The sequence below is a fragment of the Platalea leucorodia genome (assembly GCF_965183815.1).
Source record: "Platalea leucorodia genome assembly, contig: HAP1_HAP1_SCAFFOLD_77, whole genome shotgun sequence".
In the NCBI taxonomy this organism is placed as follows: Eukaryota; Metazoa; Chordata; class Aves; order Pelecaniformes; family Threskiornithidae; genus Platalea; species Platalea leucorodia.
In genome coordinates this window covers 278269-292747 of record NW_028121441.1, presented here as the reverse complement: position 1 = coordinate 292747, position 14479 = coordinate 278269, and the positions used below count along the sequence as shown (strand labels likewise).

Here is a 14479-nt window from a genome sequence, read left to right as displayed (position 1 = left end):
CCAAAACAAGGATACCCTGCCACACTGTCAGAGGACAGGACATGACGGCTGCCTTCTCCTGGAGTCGCAGGGGGCTGAGTGCTGGGGCAGGGACTCTGCTGCCTGCCAGGGTCAGCATTAAGCCTGCCCTGGGAGCTTCCCACAGAGCTGCAGAGAGAAGTTGTGGGTGGAAGCAGTGACCCCTTGCAGGGAAGGGTCCTTCTGCTGTCCAGAGGGTGCAGCGCGAGTCGGGGCTGCTCAGACTTCTGCATCACCTGAGGACATTTGCGGACGATGTTTGCAGAGGGTCATTTTAAAGGTGGATGTCAAGGTAAGGGATTGCCTGAAAGGGAAGAAGGCTTTGCTTTGAGTTTTCTCCTCTTGGTTAGCTAGGTGGGCAGTGGGAAATAGGAATTTATGTCTCTGCTCTGGAGTAGGCAATGAGACCCCAGGTCTCACTAGGACTTGTCTGAGCTGCTCCTTAGCCCCTGCACACACAGAGATGCCCCTGAGCAGTGCCCTGCTGCCAGGAGGTGCCGGCAGGGCAGAGCTGAGCACATTGTGGGATGGGCTCTGCGAGCATGGAGAGTGAGGAGATGTGGGGACAAAGATATGGTGTAGAATAGCCTTTTGGCCAGTCTGGGTCAGCTGCCCTGGCCGTGCCCCCTCCCAGCTTCTTGTGCACCTGGCAGAGCATGGGAAGCTGAAAAGTCCTTGGCTGGTGTAAACTCTGCTCAGCAACAACCAAAACATCAGTGTGTTATCACCATTATTTTCATCCTAAATCCAAAACACAGCACTATACCAGCTACTAAGAAGAAAATTAACTCTATCCCACCTGAAACCAGGACATTCACCCTTGTTCTTACTGTTACACTCACTGGTGTGGGGGGTGAGGATTCAAGTGCAGCTCTGACACCAACGCTGTGTGTGCTGTCATGCACATATGGCCATGGAGGAAAAGCATCCAGCTCGCACCCTGTTCACCTGTGGGGCTCTGGGTACTGCACTGTGTGTGGCTGGCAGTGATCTCGCCCTCCCTTCAGGACGTAACAAATTCATGACAGTTGACTCTGTCCTCGGGAGGTCCTGCTGGGCTGCAGGCTGCCCTCCCGTAGGGCACAGCTCTCCCAGGGCATCTCTGTGTTTTGCAGGAGCCCCATGGAGAAGACACCTCGGTGCTAAGGCCAAAGAAATTCCTGCTGGGTGGCTGCATACAGGCAGCTGTAATCAGCCCTCTGTGCCCCTGGTTGGGAGGACAGAGCTGAGATCCTCCTCAGGTACAATGAGATGGGGTGAGGGGTTTGGAGATCTGCACTTGGAAACTGGATTCCCCTGCTCCCAGCACTGGCCTCTTTCTTTTGAGGGAACATCCGAGTGCAATAGTCCTCCAGGTGGAAGAGCTGCCAGCACAGGGCAGCTGAGAGCAGGGCTGACGGACAGAGCGGCTGTCCTCACTCTGCACTAAGGGACAGTCCCTGTGCCCAATCTCAGCACCCACAAGGTTTCCCTTGCAGTGCAGCAGAAATGCCAGGCATTGCTGCATTCAAACCACTCCTCAGCTGTGCTGGGGCAACCAGAGCAGAAGGCACAACCCAGACTCCCCACAGCTCTGCTCTGCAGTCAGGTGAATTGGGTGTGAAAATGCCAAAAAGCTCTTTGATATCAGGATTGGATTTAATCTGAGATCACCCTGAGTTCCTATTTACCTATTGCCGTAGGGCAGGACTGACTCCTGCAGAGCCCTCAGCAGAGCCTTCTGCTCCCTGAGGCACCCTCAGCCAGCACCAACCAGAGCTTGTGACAGGGAGCTGCCAAAGGTCTTCCTGAATGGAGAGAGAGACAGTGTGCAGAGGGGTTTCCATGAGAACTGGCTTTGATTATCCTCAGAGAAGTCTCCCCTAACTTGTCGCTGTCCTTTCCTCCTTGGCAGTGCCCCATGCCCCGAGGCAGCAGATGTCCAACAGCAGCTCCATCACCCAGTTCCTTCTCCTGGCATTTGCAGACACGCGGGAGCTGCAGCTCTTGCACTTCTGGCTCTTCCTGGCCATCTACCTGGCTGCCCTCCTGGGCAACGGCCTCATCATCACTGCCATCGCCTGTGACCACCGCCTCCGCACTCCCATGTTCTTCTTCCTCCTCAACCTCTCTCTCCTCGACCTGGGCTCCATTTCCATCACTGTCCCCAAAGCCATGGCCAATTCCCTCTGGGACACCAGGGCCATCTCCTACGCAGGATGTGCTGCCCAGGTCTTCTTTGTATTCTTCTTGTTTGGTGCAGAGTATTCTCTTCTCACCATCATGGCCTACGACCGCTACGTTGCCATCTGCAAACCCCTGCACTACGGGACCCTCCTGGGCAGCAGAGCTTGTGTCCACATGGCAGCAGCTGCCTGGGGCACTGGGTTTCTCCATGCTCTCTTGCACACTGCCAATACATTTTCCCTCCCCCTCTGCCAAGGCAATGCTGTGGACCAGTTCTTCTGTGAAATCCCCCAGATACTCAAACGTTCTTGCTCCGATGCCTACCTCAGGGAAGTTGGGCTTGTCATATTTAGCACCTTCTTTATTTTTGCTTGTTTTGTTTTCATTGTGGTGTCCTATGTGCAGATCTTCAGGGCTGTGCTGAGGATCCCCTCACAGCAGGGACGCCACAAAGCCTTTTCCACGTGCCTCCCTCACCTGGCCGTGGTCTCCCTGTTAGTCAGCACTGTCATGCTTGCCTACCTGAAGCCCCCCTCCATCTCCTCCCCATCCCTGGATCTGGTGGTGGCAGTGCTGTACTCAGTGGTGCCTCCAGCAGTGAACCCCCTCATCTACAGCATGAGGAACACAGACATCAAAGAGGTCCTGCGGAAACTGTTTGAACACGGACTACTGCACCATCAGTAAGGTGGCCATCATCCTCAGGAAAAGCTCGCATGCTCTTTTGATCATATGTGTCTTGTTTTTCTCTTTGTTTATTTTACGTCCTATGTTACTTCCGCTTAAATAATAATATTATTATTCCCCTGCAAGTGTTTTCTGACGCAAAAGACCTCACATAGATATGGAGCCAGGCTCCCTGTCTAGGGAAACACAATAAAGAATCCAGCAGAAAATTCTTTGACTCTGCTCCCATCTCGTACAACTCCGCTGGAGCTGGGGGTGCAGCCCCAGCATACAGGAGGGGTCAAGGAGCCACGAGCCCAGCTGCCACATGGAGGAGCAGGCACTCGTGGACCTCAGGGATGCCCCTCGCTGCTTCAGTGGGCAGATCCTTTCTGCCACCTTCACGTTGGGGCTGCTGCTTCCCTGGAGCCATGGCTGTGGACAACAGCAGGACCTGGTCTCTTCAGAGCAGCACTGCCAGCTCAGGGGCCTGTGGAGAGCACGGGGTGGGAACCAAGACAAGTTGGCCAGGGGAAAGGGATGGCCAGGGAAAAGAGCAAGGGAGCATTTCTGTGCCTGCAGGGGGGAATCCATGAGAAAGAGAAACCTCTTTCTGCAGGCATCCGCTTGGGGCAGGCTGCTCTGTGCCCTGGCCAGGACTTTTGTGCTGGCCTGGGGAGGGGGACTGGCAATGATGGGGCATGGTCAGTCTGTGGCATCTCCTGGACCAGAGACCATGCTTCCTGCAGTTTCCCTAACCTCCATTTCCTCATGCCATGGTGAGCCTCCAGCCCTGGGGCTGATGGGGAGGCTGACCCTTCTCTGCTCCCTTCAGAGGGGCTGGGGCTGTGGGCTGCGGCGGGCACTGCCGTGGGGCCAGCCCAGGCTGGGCTGCTCTGCGGGGCTGGGCTGGGGAGAGGGCAGGGGAGATGGGAAGAGCCAGGAAAGGTCTGGGCTGGTCTGGCAAGTGCCCAGGAGAGGACACCACCAATGTTAGCTGAGCTGTGCGACCAGTTCGTGGAGAACTGTCTCCCATGGGAGGGACCCCACGCTGGAGCAGGGGAAGAGTGTGAGGAATCCTCCCCCTGAGGACGAAGGAGCAGCAGAGACAACATGTGATGAACTGACCACAACCCCCATTCCCTGTCCCCCTGCACCGCTCGCAGGGGAGGAAGTAGAGAAAATCGCGAGGGAAGCTGAGCCTGGGAAGAAGGAAGGGGTGGGGAGGGAAAGCCTTTTAAGATTCTTCTTATGTCTCATTATCTTACTCTGACTTTTGATTGGCAATAAATGAAATTAATTTCCTCGAGTTGAGTCTGTTTTGCCCATGACAGGAATTGATGGTGATCCCCCTGTCCTTATCTCGACCCACGAGCGTTTTCTCATATTCTCATATTTTCCTCCCCCTGTCCAGCTGAGGAGGGGGAGTGATAGAGCGGCTTGGTGGGCACCTGGCATCCAACCAGCATCAACCCACCACAGAAGTAGAACATTTCCTTCCCTTTAAATTGTTTCCTTAATTTCTTCGTGGCTTCATTTTTTTTTTTTTTTGACATTTTCTGAATTGTTCCGTCGTAATCAGGCCTATGACATTAAAAAGAGTATGTTTGTGTCTCACATGAAGTTCAGTGCCCTCAAACACTCCCTGCCCAGGACTGGCCTTGCCACTGCTCGCCCTTTCACACAGCCGGTCACACTCTGAGGGGCTGAGCTCTCTCAACCGTTCCAGAGAAGAAGGGTGACCGTCTTCAGGGAAACGCTCTCTTTCTGCATGGCCAACATATTTGTGTTACCAGCACTTCTGGAGGGAGTCCCTAAATCAGCAAGACACACTCCCTTCACATTCCCTCTGGCGTGCATGAATTGTCACTCTATTTTAGGTGCAGAAAGGGACAAGGTTGTCCTTACCCAGCACCAAACACCTCAACGCAGATGTCTACCTCTAATCGAGTTGTCTAGGCTTCCCTTGGCAGTAAATGGAGAGACAGAAGATGTCTCAGCCGAGATGCCTGGGGATTTCCTGGTGACCAACCAATGCTCCAGAAGGGAGCCCTGGGTCACATTTCCAAGCACCTTATGGGTACATCCATAACCCCAGGGCAGCTCAGACAGCAACAGCCTCTGCATGTGGGCAAATGTTTTTAAAGCTCTCGCCATCTCACCTGGGGAGTGTTCTTGGATGTCAGAAACCCTCAGCATTTCTGCTGCACTCAGGGAGAGCAGAGCGAGTCCTGCAAGGCAAAAGGATTGCCTGGGGCTTAGTGGAGACTGAGGGGAGCTGGTCTGTCCCTCCGATTTGTTCCCTCCAAGCTCTGCCGTGGGCTTCTTCTTCATGAGATGGGGGCTGATCTCACTCTTGTGTTACCCTTAAAAAAAAAAAAAAACAGACACTGCTGTGAGCAGAAGGATCCAGGGCAGACCACTAAATGTCTCACCCTTTCTCACGGTCTCAGCACCCCACTTCTAGCCAAGGACACACAGGGCTCATTCCACAAACCCAAAAGAACATTCTCTGTCATAGCATCTCTGCACTTCATGAGGATTTCAGATAACACAAAGGTGCTATAGGACAGGTTTGCAACCTGGAGGGAAGTTGGGAAGAAAACCTCAGGGAGATAGCCAAGTGTCCTAATGACACCGTCTGATTAAGGGAAAACCAGATTATTCTCTAGCCCCACAGAATGCATTGCACACAGCCACAAATGTTAGAGGAAAGCTGGGACACTTGTTCGCATGGACACACCTGCATGAAAGGATCAACAAAATCAGTGTGTGACTCCGCAGCTGAAACTCCACCTCCCCAGAGAGCCTGGCAGCAAAAATGAAAGAACAATAACACAGACAAGTTGAAACACAAAGTAAAATACATTGAGGGTGTGGCTGAGAGAGGCCAGGGCAGAGGCATTGGGGCACGCAGACAGCATTCCCCTTCCCCAGCTGTGCACGCCACCTCCGAGACACCACCATTGCCGGGCAGCTGCTCTCAGCCCCTGGGCTCTGCAGAGGGAACTGGGCCCGTGGCTGCAGAGCTGCACCATGGCTCTGCTGGAGCTCTGGCTGCAGAGGAGGTGGTTCATGGCTTGGACCCCACAGCCCTGAGGGCAGAGGCTTTGGTGGGTGGGAGAGGAGGCAAGGGGCCTTGCTCAGAGGGAGGGGTCTGCACTGGAGGGGATCACACAGAGTTTTCTGTATTCTCCCTCCCACAACATTTCTCGTTTTAGTTTCCTCTCATTCCCTCATCATATCCCTGCTGCCTGTAGTTTTTTGTCCTGAGAGGTGTTTCCCTGTCAGTGCTCACAGACCCCATCCCAACCTCTGTGCACTGACCTTGGCCCTCCAGAAACCTGCCTGTTTGCAGGGCACTGGCTGGGTGCATATTCCTGTTTGCAGGTGGAAAAAAGGACAAGTCCCTAACGCCAATGTGTCCAGCTGAGGTGATTCTGGTGCTGTCCATAAGCAGAGGAGTGCCTGAAAACACATCAGGAGACACCCGGAAGACCTACTGGTCACTCAAATTTACAGTTCAGCAGTCTCAGTGACTTGTCAAAATTAAGGCGGTCGTCCTGTTCTGTCCCTCTGATGGTGCAGCAGGGAGTCCCTGCTCTGGAGCGTGTCCTCCTCTTCTACACCAGAGAAACTGTGAGATTCCTCCTGAAAGATCCCATAGGGTGTGGGACGTGCTACCTTTTGGATTTTCCTCCATGAGCAAAAGCTACATCGCCCTGCATCCAGAGACTTACCATGTAGAGGGCTGTGAAGATCTCTCCCATGCAGTGAGCTCTCATCATCCTCCCACTCCACACTGCCTTACAGTCTCTGTGTGTCCTCTTTGCCTCAGTCTTCCCCAGCAAGGTCTCCCAGGCCTCTGTGACTCAGGGCAGGACTCTGGAGGAGATCAACCAGCAGTGGATGGGGATCAAGTCAGGGATCGCTTGAGCAAATTCTTCCCAGTGTATGGGACAGGAGGGGCAGCATCCCAGGGAGCTGAGTGAGCAGGCCAATGGCACAGCGAGGCCACTCTCCAGCATCTTTCAAAGGTCAGGGAGTCTGTGGGAATGCCCTGACAATGGGGAAAATGCAAACTTTGCATGCACCTTTCAAAATGCCCAAAGGACGTGCAGAGGAGTGAAAGGCTGTGCCCCAGAATGTGTCCACTCGGATCCCATTTCTGGGTTTCTGGATGAGAAGGGGATTAGATTTACCCAGGGGAGCTTGTCTCTCACCATCCTTTTTGCTGTCTGTGCTAAAAGGACAGGATTGCTGGACCCAGGGTGAGCAGTGGTTATCTTTTAACCTGGAAGTCAGTGAACTTTTCAACATCACGCACCCTCAATATTCTCATGCCCAAGTTAGGATATTGTGGTCTGCCTCAGTGGATAAGTAGATGGGTAAATAACCAGATGGATGGTCAAGCTCAGAGGGACGTGGTCAATGCGTGGTACTCTGCCTGGAGGCATCTAGATAGCAGGGTCCTGCAGGGGTCTGTCCTTCCACTGGCTGTGTTTAACGTGTTTTTAATGACCCAGAGGAGATAAGAGAGTGCTTTTTCATAACATTTGTAGAAGACACCACATTGAGGAGAGCAGACACTGCACTGGAGGGCAGGGTGGCCATCCCAAAGAACAAAGACAAGGTGGAGTGATGGGCCAATAGGAATCTCAAGATAGCCAATAATTTGTGGCCTTGAGGTCGACTAAGCCCATGACACAACATAGGCCAGGGACTGCCCAGGTGGGCAGCAGCTCTGTGGAAAGGCTTTGGTGGTCCTTGGGTTCCATTAGGCAAAAGAGGAGCAATCAGGAAAGAGGGCCAACAGCATCCTGGGCTTTATGAACTGGAGCACAGCCAGTCTGCTCAGGACTTTTGACACCATATCTGGAATATTTTCCTGGGTTTTGACATGCCACAATGCCAGAGAGACCTCAACATACTGGAACCAGTTCAGTGGAGGGCCACCAAGGTCAGTAGGATAGGAGAACTTTTATTGTAAGAAGAGGCTTAGAGAGCTAGGCTTGTTCAGACGGGAGTAGAGAAGATCTTGTGAGAAACATGTAGCAGCATTACACAGTTCCCACGAAGATGGAGTCAGGCTCATGTCCATGACACAAGGACAAGAGGCAATGGGCTGAAACAAGAGAGGGTCAGGCTAGAGAGAGGGAGAAATTATTCCAGCATGAGGATAGTCAAGTGCTGGAAGCTGTTTCCCAGGGAGTGTGCACTGGCTCTGTCCTGGAATGGGATCAAGATGTGTTTGGATAAAGGCCTGAGTAGTCCGTCTGACCCTGCCTTGAGCAGGAGGTTGGTCCAGACAGCTCCCGAGGTCCCTTCCAGACGGAATGATGCTGTCCTTCCTTCCCCTTCATGTTTTCCAATTCGGGAGAGCGCTCAGGTTCTCCCTGACCCCAGAAGTCATTCACATCAGGTTCAGGGCTGCTTCACAGGTGTCCCCAAACAGCCCTGACCACATCCTTTGCTTCCCTTCTCATTTGCCCAAAGCCTATTCTCTTTTCCTATCCTTATACCCTCCAAGAATAGCAGCCTACTGTGTTACTCCATTCAGAGCCGGTTGCTCAAGGAATGTCAGCATCCACGTACAGAGTCTACAAATGAGCCTGGCATTGAATCCGTCATTGTGGAAAGAGACAAGAGGCATTTGACCAGCTCCTTGAATCCAGGAATCAATATGCCACGCCTCCTGAGATTCCCAGGAACGCCTGAACTTGAAGTGCAGAGAAGTGTGAGTCCTCTTTAGGTGTCCGGGAGAGAGGGAAAACAGAACACACTTCAGGTACCCAAATGCCATGACAGTCCGCAGACCATCCTTCCCTTGGCCTCTGGCATCCCATTTCTTGACATGCAAACCTGGTGAGATTTCTGCAGATGATGCATCAGTAATTCATCAGGTGTTTCTGTGATTTCCCTAAAAGCAGCAGTACCTATTTTAAAAAAAAAAAAAAAAAAAAAAAAATGACAACTTCTTCCTAAGAGGTGGTGAAAAAGCCCTGTCATGGTCCAGAAAGATCAGCACGAGCCCTGGAGGCAGCGAGGAAGATTATAAAAAGCACCAGGATGATCCAAAGTGCTGAAGGCCTCTTCTGAAGAGTGAGTGGCCCTGAGCAGCAGTGATGGGCCATGTGTAGGTCTGGAAGAGAGGTCGGGAGATGTCAGTGAGAAAGGAGAGGGGTGGCTGATGGCTTCTGCAAATCCTTAAAACCCTGTCTGAAGCCAGCAATGGAAAGCAGTGGATGTCTGATGGTGGAGGAGGAAGAAGAAGATTGTCCTGGGAAGATGGCAGGACGGAAGGCCCCTCCTGTGCAAATCAGGGATGATACAGGCATTTCCATCGCATGTGCATGGCTCAGCCTGACAGATGGGGAACGCCCACTGCTTGGGGTGTCTGTGCTCAGTCATGCCCCATGAGCTGACCTGGCTCTCCTCCCCTCCTCCACTCCTCACACTTGGGTGGGTGTCAGGAAACCTCCCTGAGCCTGGAGGATGCACAGCCCTCCTGGGGTGAGGTCCCACCACTGCAGGGGAAGAGGAAGGGTTGGTGAGACACAGGGGCATGCAGGGAGGGAGCAGTGCAGGTGCAGCAGTGAGTGTGTTAAAGGCAGGAAGAAGACTTGACATGTCAGGGGCTGTCATGCTGAAGTGAAACAGGTTGAGTCTTGATTTGGAGGCAGCAGCAGAAGGAGGATGGGCAGTTGAGTGCTGGGATGGAGAGCTAAACAGAGGATTCTAGCATGTCTGGGCCTTGGAACTCTTGGGTGAGAAAGCAGCATTAGCAAGGCTTTGGAAGAAACGGGATGGGTTGTGGGGAACTCAGAGGCATGGGCAAATGCTCAGGAACACAGAGCTTGGTGCTGGAAGCAAGGAAGCAGGCACAGGCACAGGTCAGTGGAGCCGTGGTGGGGATGGCCAAGGGCCTTGGTGGGGCTTTGACACCCCAACAGAACTGGGACCCTTGTCCACTCAGCTATGGCTTCTGTCTCTTCCACTGAGACCCACGAGAGGACATGAGGTCCTTACAGCTCCAGTGCCTTGTTGCCTCCTCCTCGCCCACCCTCCATAGAGCCTGGCAGGTGTCCTACCACTGACCTGCGCCTGCCATCACACACTCCCACATCACAATTTCCCCAGGAAGAGCCCAGAGCATCACAAGAGGGAAAGGAGCCCCCTCTGCAGGGGATGGGGGTCAGGGCTTGGCCATCTTGCTTGGTGAAGCACATCAAGGGCTTTCACAGTGGGAAAACATCTCACATCGAAATTTCCTCCTGTGCCAAGTGCCTGTGACTTCATGTCTCCACCAGCCCCCAGGGACAGGAACCTTCTCTGCTCATTCCCTGCATGGTCTCTTTACTGACAGACTGCAGCAGGGTCTGCTAACACTCTCCGAAACCTTCAGCTCTGCTGCTTTTACTTCTCTAGAGGCTTGCTGAGTCTTTCAGGAGCTGCAGTTCAGGAACTCGGCACCAGAGGGCTCATTGCCACACAGAAGCACCTCAAGGAGCCAATTGTGGGCATAACTTTCCTTTAGTCCTCAATTCTTATGTGGCTTATCAGAGAGATTTCAGGAGTGTGGTCACAGTGAAAAGACGTCAAAGCAAAGAGGCAAAGTGAATCAAATACTTGATTTAGAATAGCCAATTCTGCATGAATCCCAACGTACTTGGGTTACAGGAATGTCTTCAAGTAGAGCCTGCACCATTGAGACCCATGGGGATGCACTGGCACAGCCACCGCCAGCAGGGGGAATCCCCATCTGCTAGGCTGAGGCATGCATCTATAAGCTCATTTTGCTTTTGCTACCCATCCCTGCATCTCTCAAGCCTATGGGAGCTTTGGCTTTGGCATCCTCCCTTCGTCCTGGGGGAAGGTTTCTCAATTCCTTCTTTGCAGCTTCCCCTGTTACCAGCTCCTGGGTGCTGACTTTTTGCCCTGGAGCTCTGTCAGCTCAGAGAAGCAGCCTCACAAGATGAATGTTTTTTGTTCACGGGAACTCAGAGAGATCATTCTTGTCCTTGGAAGAGTCTGTTCTGTAATGACTGTCAGATTTCCTTATATCGTTCACCCTTCAGAGCTGCTCCCCATGGCACCACTTGTATCAGTCCCTGAGCAACATAAAGTCCTCTTCTGTGGAGTCCACCAGCCTGTGCTCTGCTGCGGGTCTTCTTTTGACATCTGGGACTCCCCTATTTCCTGGTCACAGCAGCCAAGGCAGATACTGATGATCACATCCCTGGGCAGCTCTTCCTTGTTGGCCAGGACCAGGTCCAGGCGAGCATCACCCTTCTTGGAGCACCTGGCAGCTATGCTAAGTCATCCCAAGATCCTCCGGACTGTTGGCACCTTCTTGAATTGCCTGGCCAGTGAATGCCAGGGCACTTACAGCTCCCCATAGAACCCTGCTCATTAACCTGGAGACTTGTTGTGGTTGCTGTCAGAAGACTTTTTCTGCCTACTCTGCCTGATCAAGTAGTTGGTAACTGCCAAGACACTGTCACCCTTACTCACTCCTCCTCTCATCCTCACTCACACAAGCTAATTCAACCTGTTGCCCAGCTGATAGAGGAGCTCCACATATCTGAGCTGCTCCTTCACACAGGGGGCATCCCCCCACCCTCATCCTCCCCACCACTCCCTCCTGCAGAACCTGTATCCTTCCACTGCAGCACCACAGCTCAGCAAGCTGTCCCATCACATCTCATGTAATCCAAAAATGTCACAATCCTGTGACAAGACATGGGGCTCCTCCTGGCAGTGCACACTTGGGCTGCAGTGCCTCAGTTGTGGCACGCTAGTGGGGCACAGACTTCTCACAGGGAAACCTGAGCAGTGCTGCTGATGAGAAGACCATTGTGCATAAAGCAGTTAGTGCTGTGCTGCATCTTTCTTCCTCCATATGAACACATGGTCCCCTTGGCTAACAGAAAAAAAGATTAGGAAGGGGGTGGTTTATCAGAGAAGTTCTGCACAGATGAATCGGAAAGTAATAGTCTAAAGGTCAAAATCTTAGGTCTGAACTTAACCTACATGAAGACCTAAGCTCACATCTAATCTCTAAATTAAGCATCTGATCTGAGGCCCCTTTCTGTGGCCAGTGGAGAGAGATCTGTTAAGTGGTGAGCATACAGTCACCCACCTTAGGACCTGATGAATCATGAATGGGAAATGTTTCTCTTCCCATGGGTAGCAGGAGGAACCAAGAGGAGGTGATTTGGGAGGGATTCATCTCAGACAGCTGTAAATGTCTCCACAGAAGCCATTTGCAATGAGTCAGTCTCATCAATCAAAAGAAAGAGGTACTTTCAAGGTAAAATTTGTCTGAGCTGACTAAGACTGGTTTTGTCTTCAGGTCACTGGCAACCCACAGAACAGGTACTAACCTCCTGGCTTTACAAAAGAAAGAACTGGTTTCAAGTACAGCAGAAGAGTTCTTTGTTCCTTTAATAAAGTCCTCAAAGTGAACTGGGATGCTTCTACTCTTTATTTATGTGCATTTTCAATTTAGTCACTAAAAAAAAAAAAAAATCCATTGTTCATCTTGCTCAAGTGCCAGGGAGGTGGACAGTTATTTAGGGGACTTCTGTCCACTTAAGGAAGTATGGTCTTTGCTGTCCACATCCATTACAGGGAGGAGACGCTGGTTCTCAGGCCATGCTGCTCATAGTGCACAACTTCCACGTCTCCTGGGTCTCATCTGGCCCCATGAGCATTCCCTGCAGCCCAGACACATAGTCCTGTACTTCTGTGTTTCATCCACCCCGAGTACATGAAATCAAGTGAGGTCTGTATGGTGTGCTTTGTTTTGTCTTGTAGGCTGCCAGTAAGGATGTTCTGCATGCACGTGTGGCGTGAAATACAGTTTGGTGTCTGCACAGACTAGAGGAAGCAGCGCCTGGCACAGCCTTGTCCCGACGTCTTGTAAGGAAGAGCTCTTGGAGGGAGCTGTGCCTTAACTCTAAGGAGCACTTTCCTGAAGGAACGATACCCACAGCTGCACCCAGCCCTTTCCCTGGTGTGAAGGAGGTGAATAAGGTGATCAGTCTGGAGGACATGCCGTTAGAGCAAGACAAGGGCCTCAGGTATTTGCTGCCTAGAGGTACCAGTGGGGATTCAGTCAAACCTAAGCTATCTACCCCAAAATATCAGAGCCATTGATGCACAAGTGGCTTTCGGTAGGATTTATCACACTAACATGCCTGAAACAGCTAAGCTAAATCATCACCTGTGATTTCAAAATCTCTTCACTGAAGAAACATTGTTGGCATTCATTGCCAGCTTGGATGGGATGGCATTCATCCCATGAACTTAGGCATTTCAGCCTACACTCATCCACCTTAGTTTTCTGTATTAGTAACATGTGTGCCAGCTTGATGGAATCGTTTATGTATTTCAGTGTTTCTGCAGCTTGGCAGGGAAGTTATTTATTCAATGCAAGAAAACTGTCTCAGTTCAAATGCAAAGAAATCTCTCGCATTGCATGACAATCCCTATTTTCATGTAAATGAATCAGCAAATCATGGTTTTGATTCTCTTTCCAAAAGAGAACATTTTTCTTGCCAATCATGAGTGAAAAGTAATCCAGGAAAATTACAAAATGGCAACGCTGTGGCAGTGATTAGAGGCGATGTTTCTGTTTAATTCTGGAGAGACCTTAAGGTACAGTTGTAACCCTCGTGTCTTCAAAGGATGGCCCCCGCTGAGCAAGAGTCCCTCACTTGTGCAAATCACCAGATGTTGCCCAGCATGTGGCTCAGTGCACCTGGCATTAGGTATTGAAAAGTTAAGCTGCCGAGCCTGTGCTAAGTACAGTTCCCCTGAAGTGCCATAGACCACTACAGGAGGAGATGACACCATCCTCTGTACTGCTCCTTCCTCCCCGCTGTCAAAGGAGACCAGGCAATGAACTCATCTTTTTAGACATTACAGTCATAAAAGGCTATGTTGGAATAAGTTAATTCCACTGAATTTGCTAGATCAGCTGAAGTATTGGGTGTGGGAGCATTGCATCAAGGACTGGACATTTACTTCACCAGACCTGATCTGGAGACAGCTGCCTTGTTACTCCAAACTACATTTCTGACCAATATTCAGGATTTTGTACCAAAGTGGAAGAGAGGTAATCTGAGGCAGCTAAACTGGACTTGATTTCAGGCATGTTTTTGTTCTAACCACGAGGTTAATGGAGATGTAAGCGCCACTTGGTAGAGAAATAAAGCCATTATTGTTCTTTTGATTGTGCCCCACCTATTTTCTGTCATTTCCTAAAGATGAAGAGGTTCAATAAAGATCTGCCACCAAAATAATCAGGAAACCAGGTTTAGAAGCAAGGAGAAGTTGCATCAGAACTGGAGGAGGGTGAAGCTTATTGAGACTTGGGTGTGCCATGGAGGGATGAAGCCCTCTGCTTGTTGCTTTCTGTCTCGGTTTCCACACGTGGAAAATGCCATTGTGGTATTCACCAGGGTTTGTAAAGTGCTTGTAGGTCATTTGAAAGGCATTGCTAGGTAAGGCCTTCTTATGGTGATGTATTGCAGGAGAGAACCTGGTGTGATATTCATTTCAGGAAACTTTACACTGCTAAGAAAGAAAGGTCGCATTCCTGCAAATATGTCATCATCAGGTG

General features: G+C 51.3%; 1 protein-coding gene across 1 annotated transcript in view; it reads left to right on the top strand.

The window, feature by feature from the left end:
- Positions 1-1935: 1935 nt before the first annotated feature.
- Positions 1936-14479, top strand: part of LOC309603411 (olfactory receptor 14J1-like) — a gene marked incomplete at both ends in the record, with an annotated part of 96024 nt that continues 83480 nt past the window's right edge. Inside the window, one exon of the mRNA XM_082338267.1 lies at positions 1936-2826. Coding sequence (XP_082194393.1) covers positions 1936-2826 — 891 coding nt within the window. The remainder of the gene's footprint in view (positions 2827-14479) is intronic.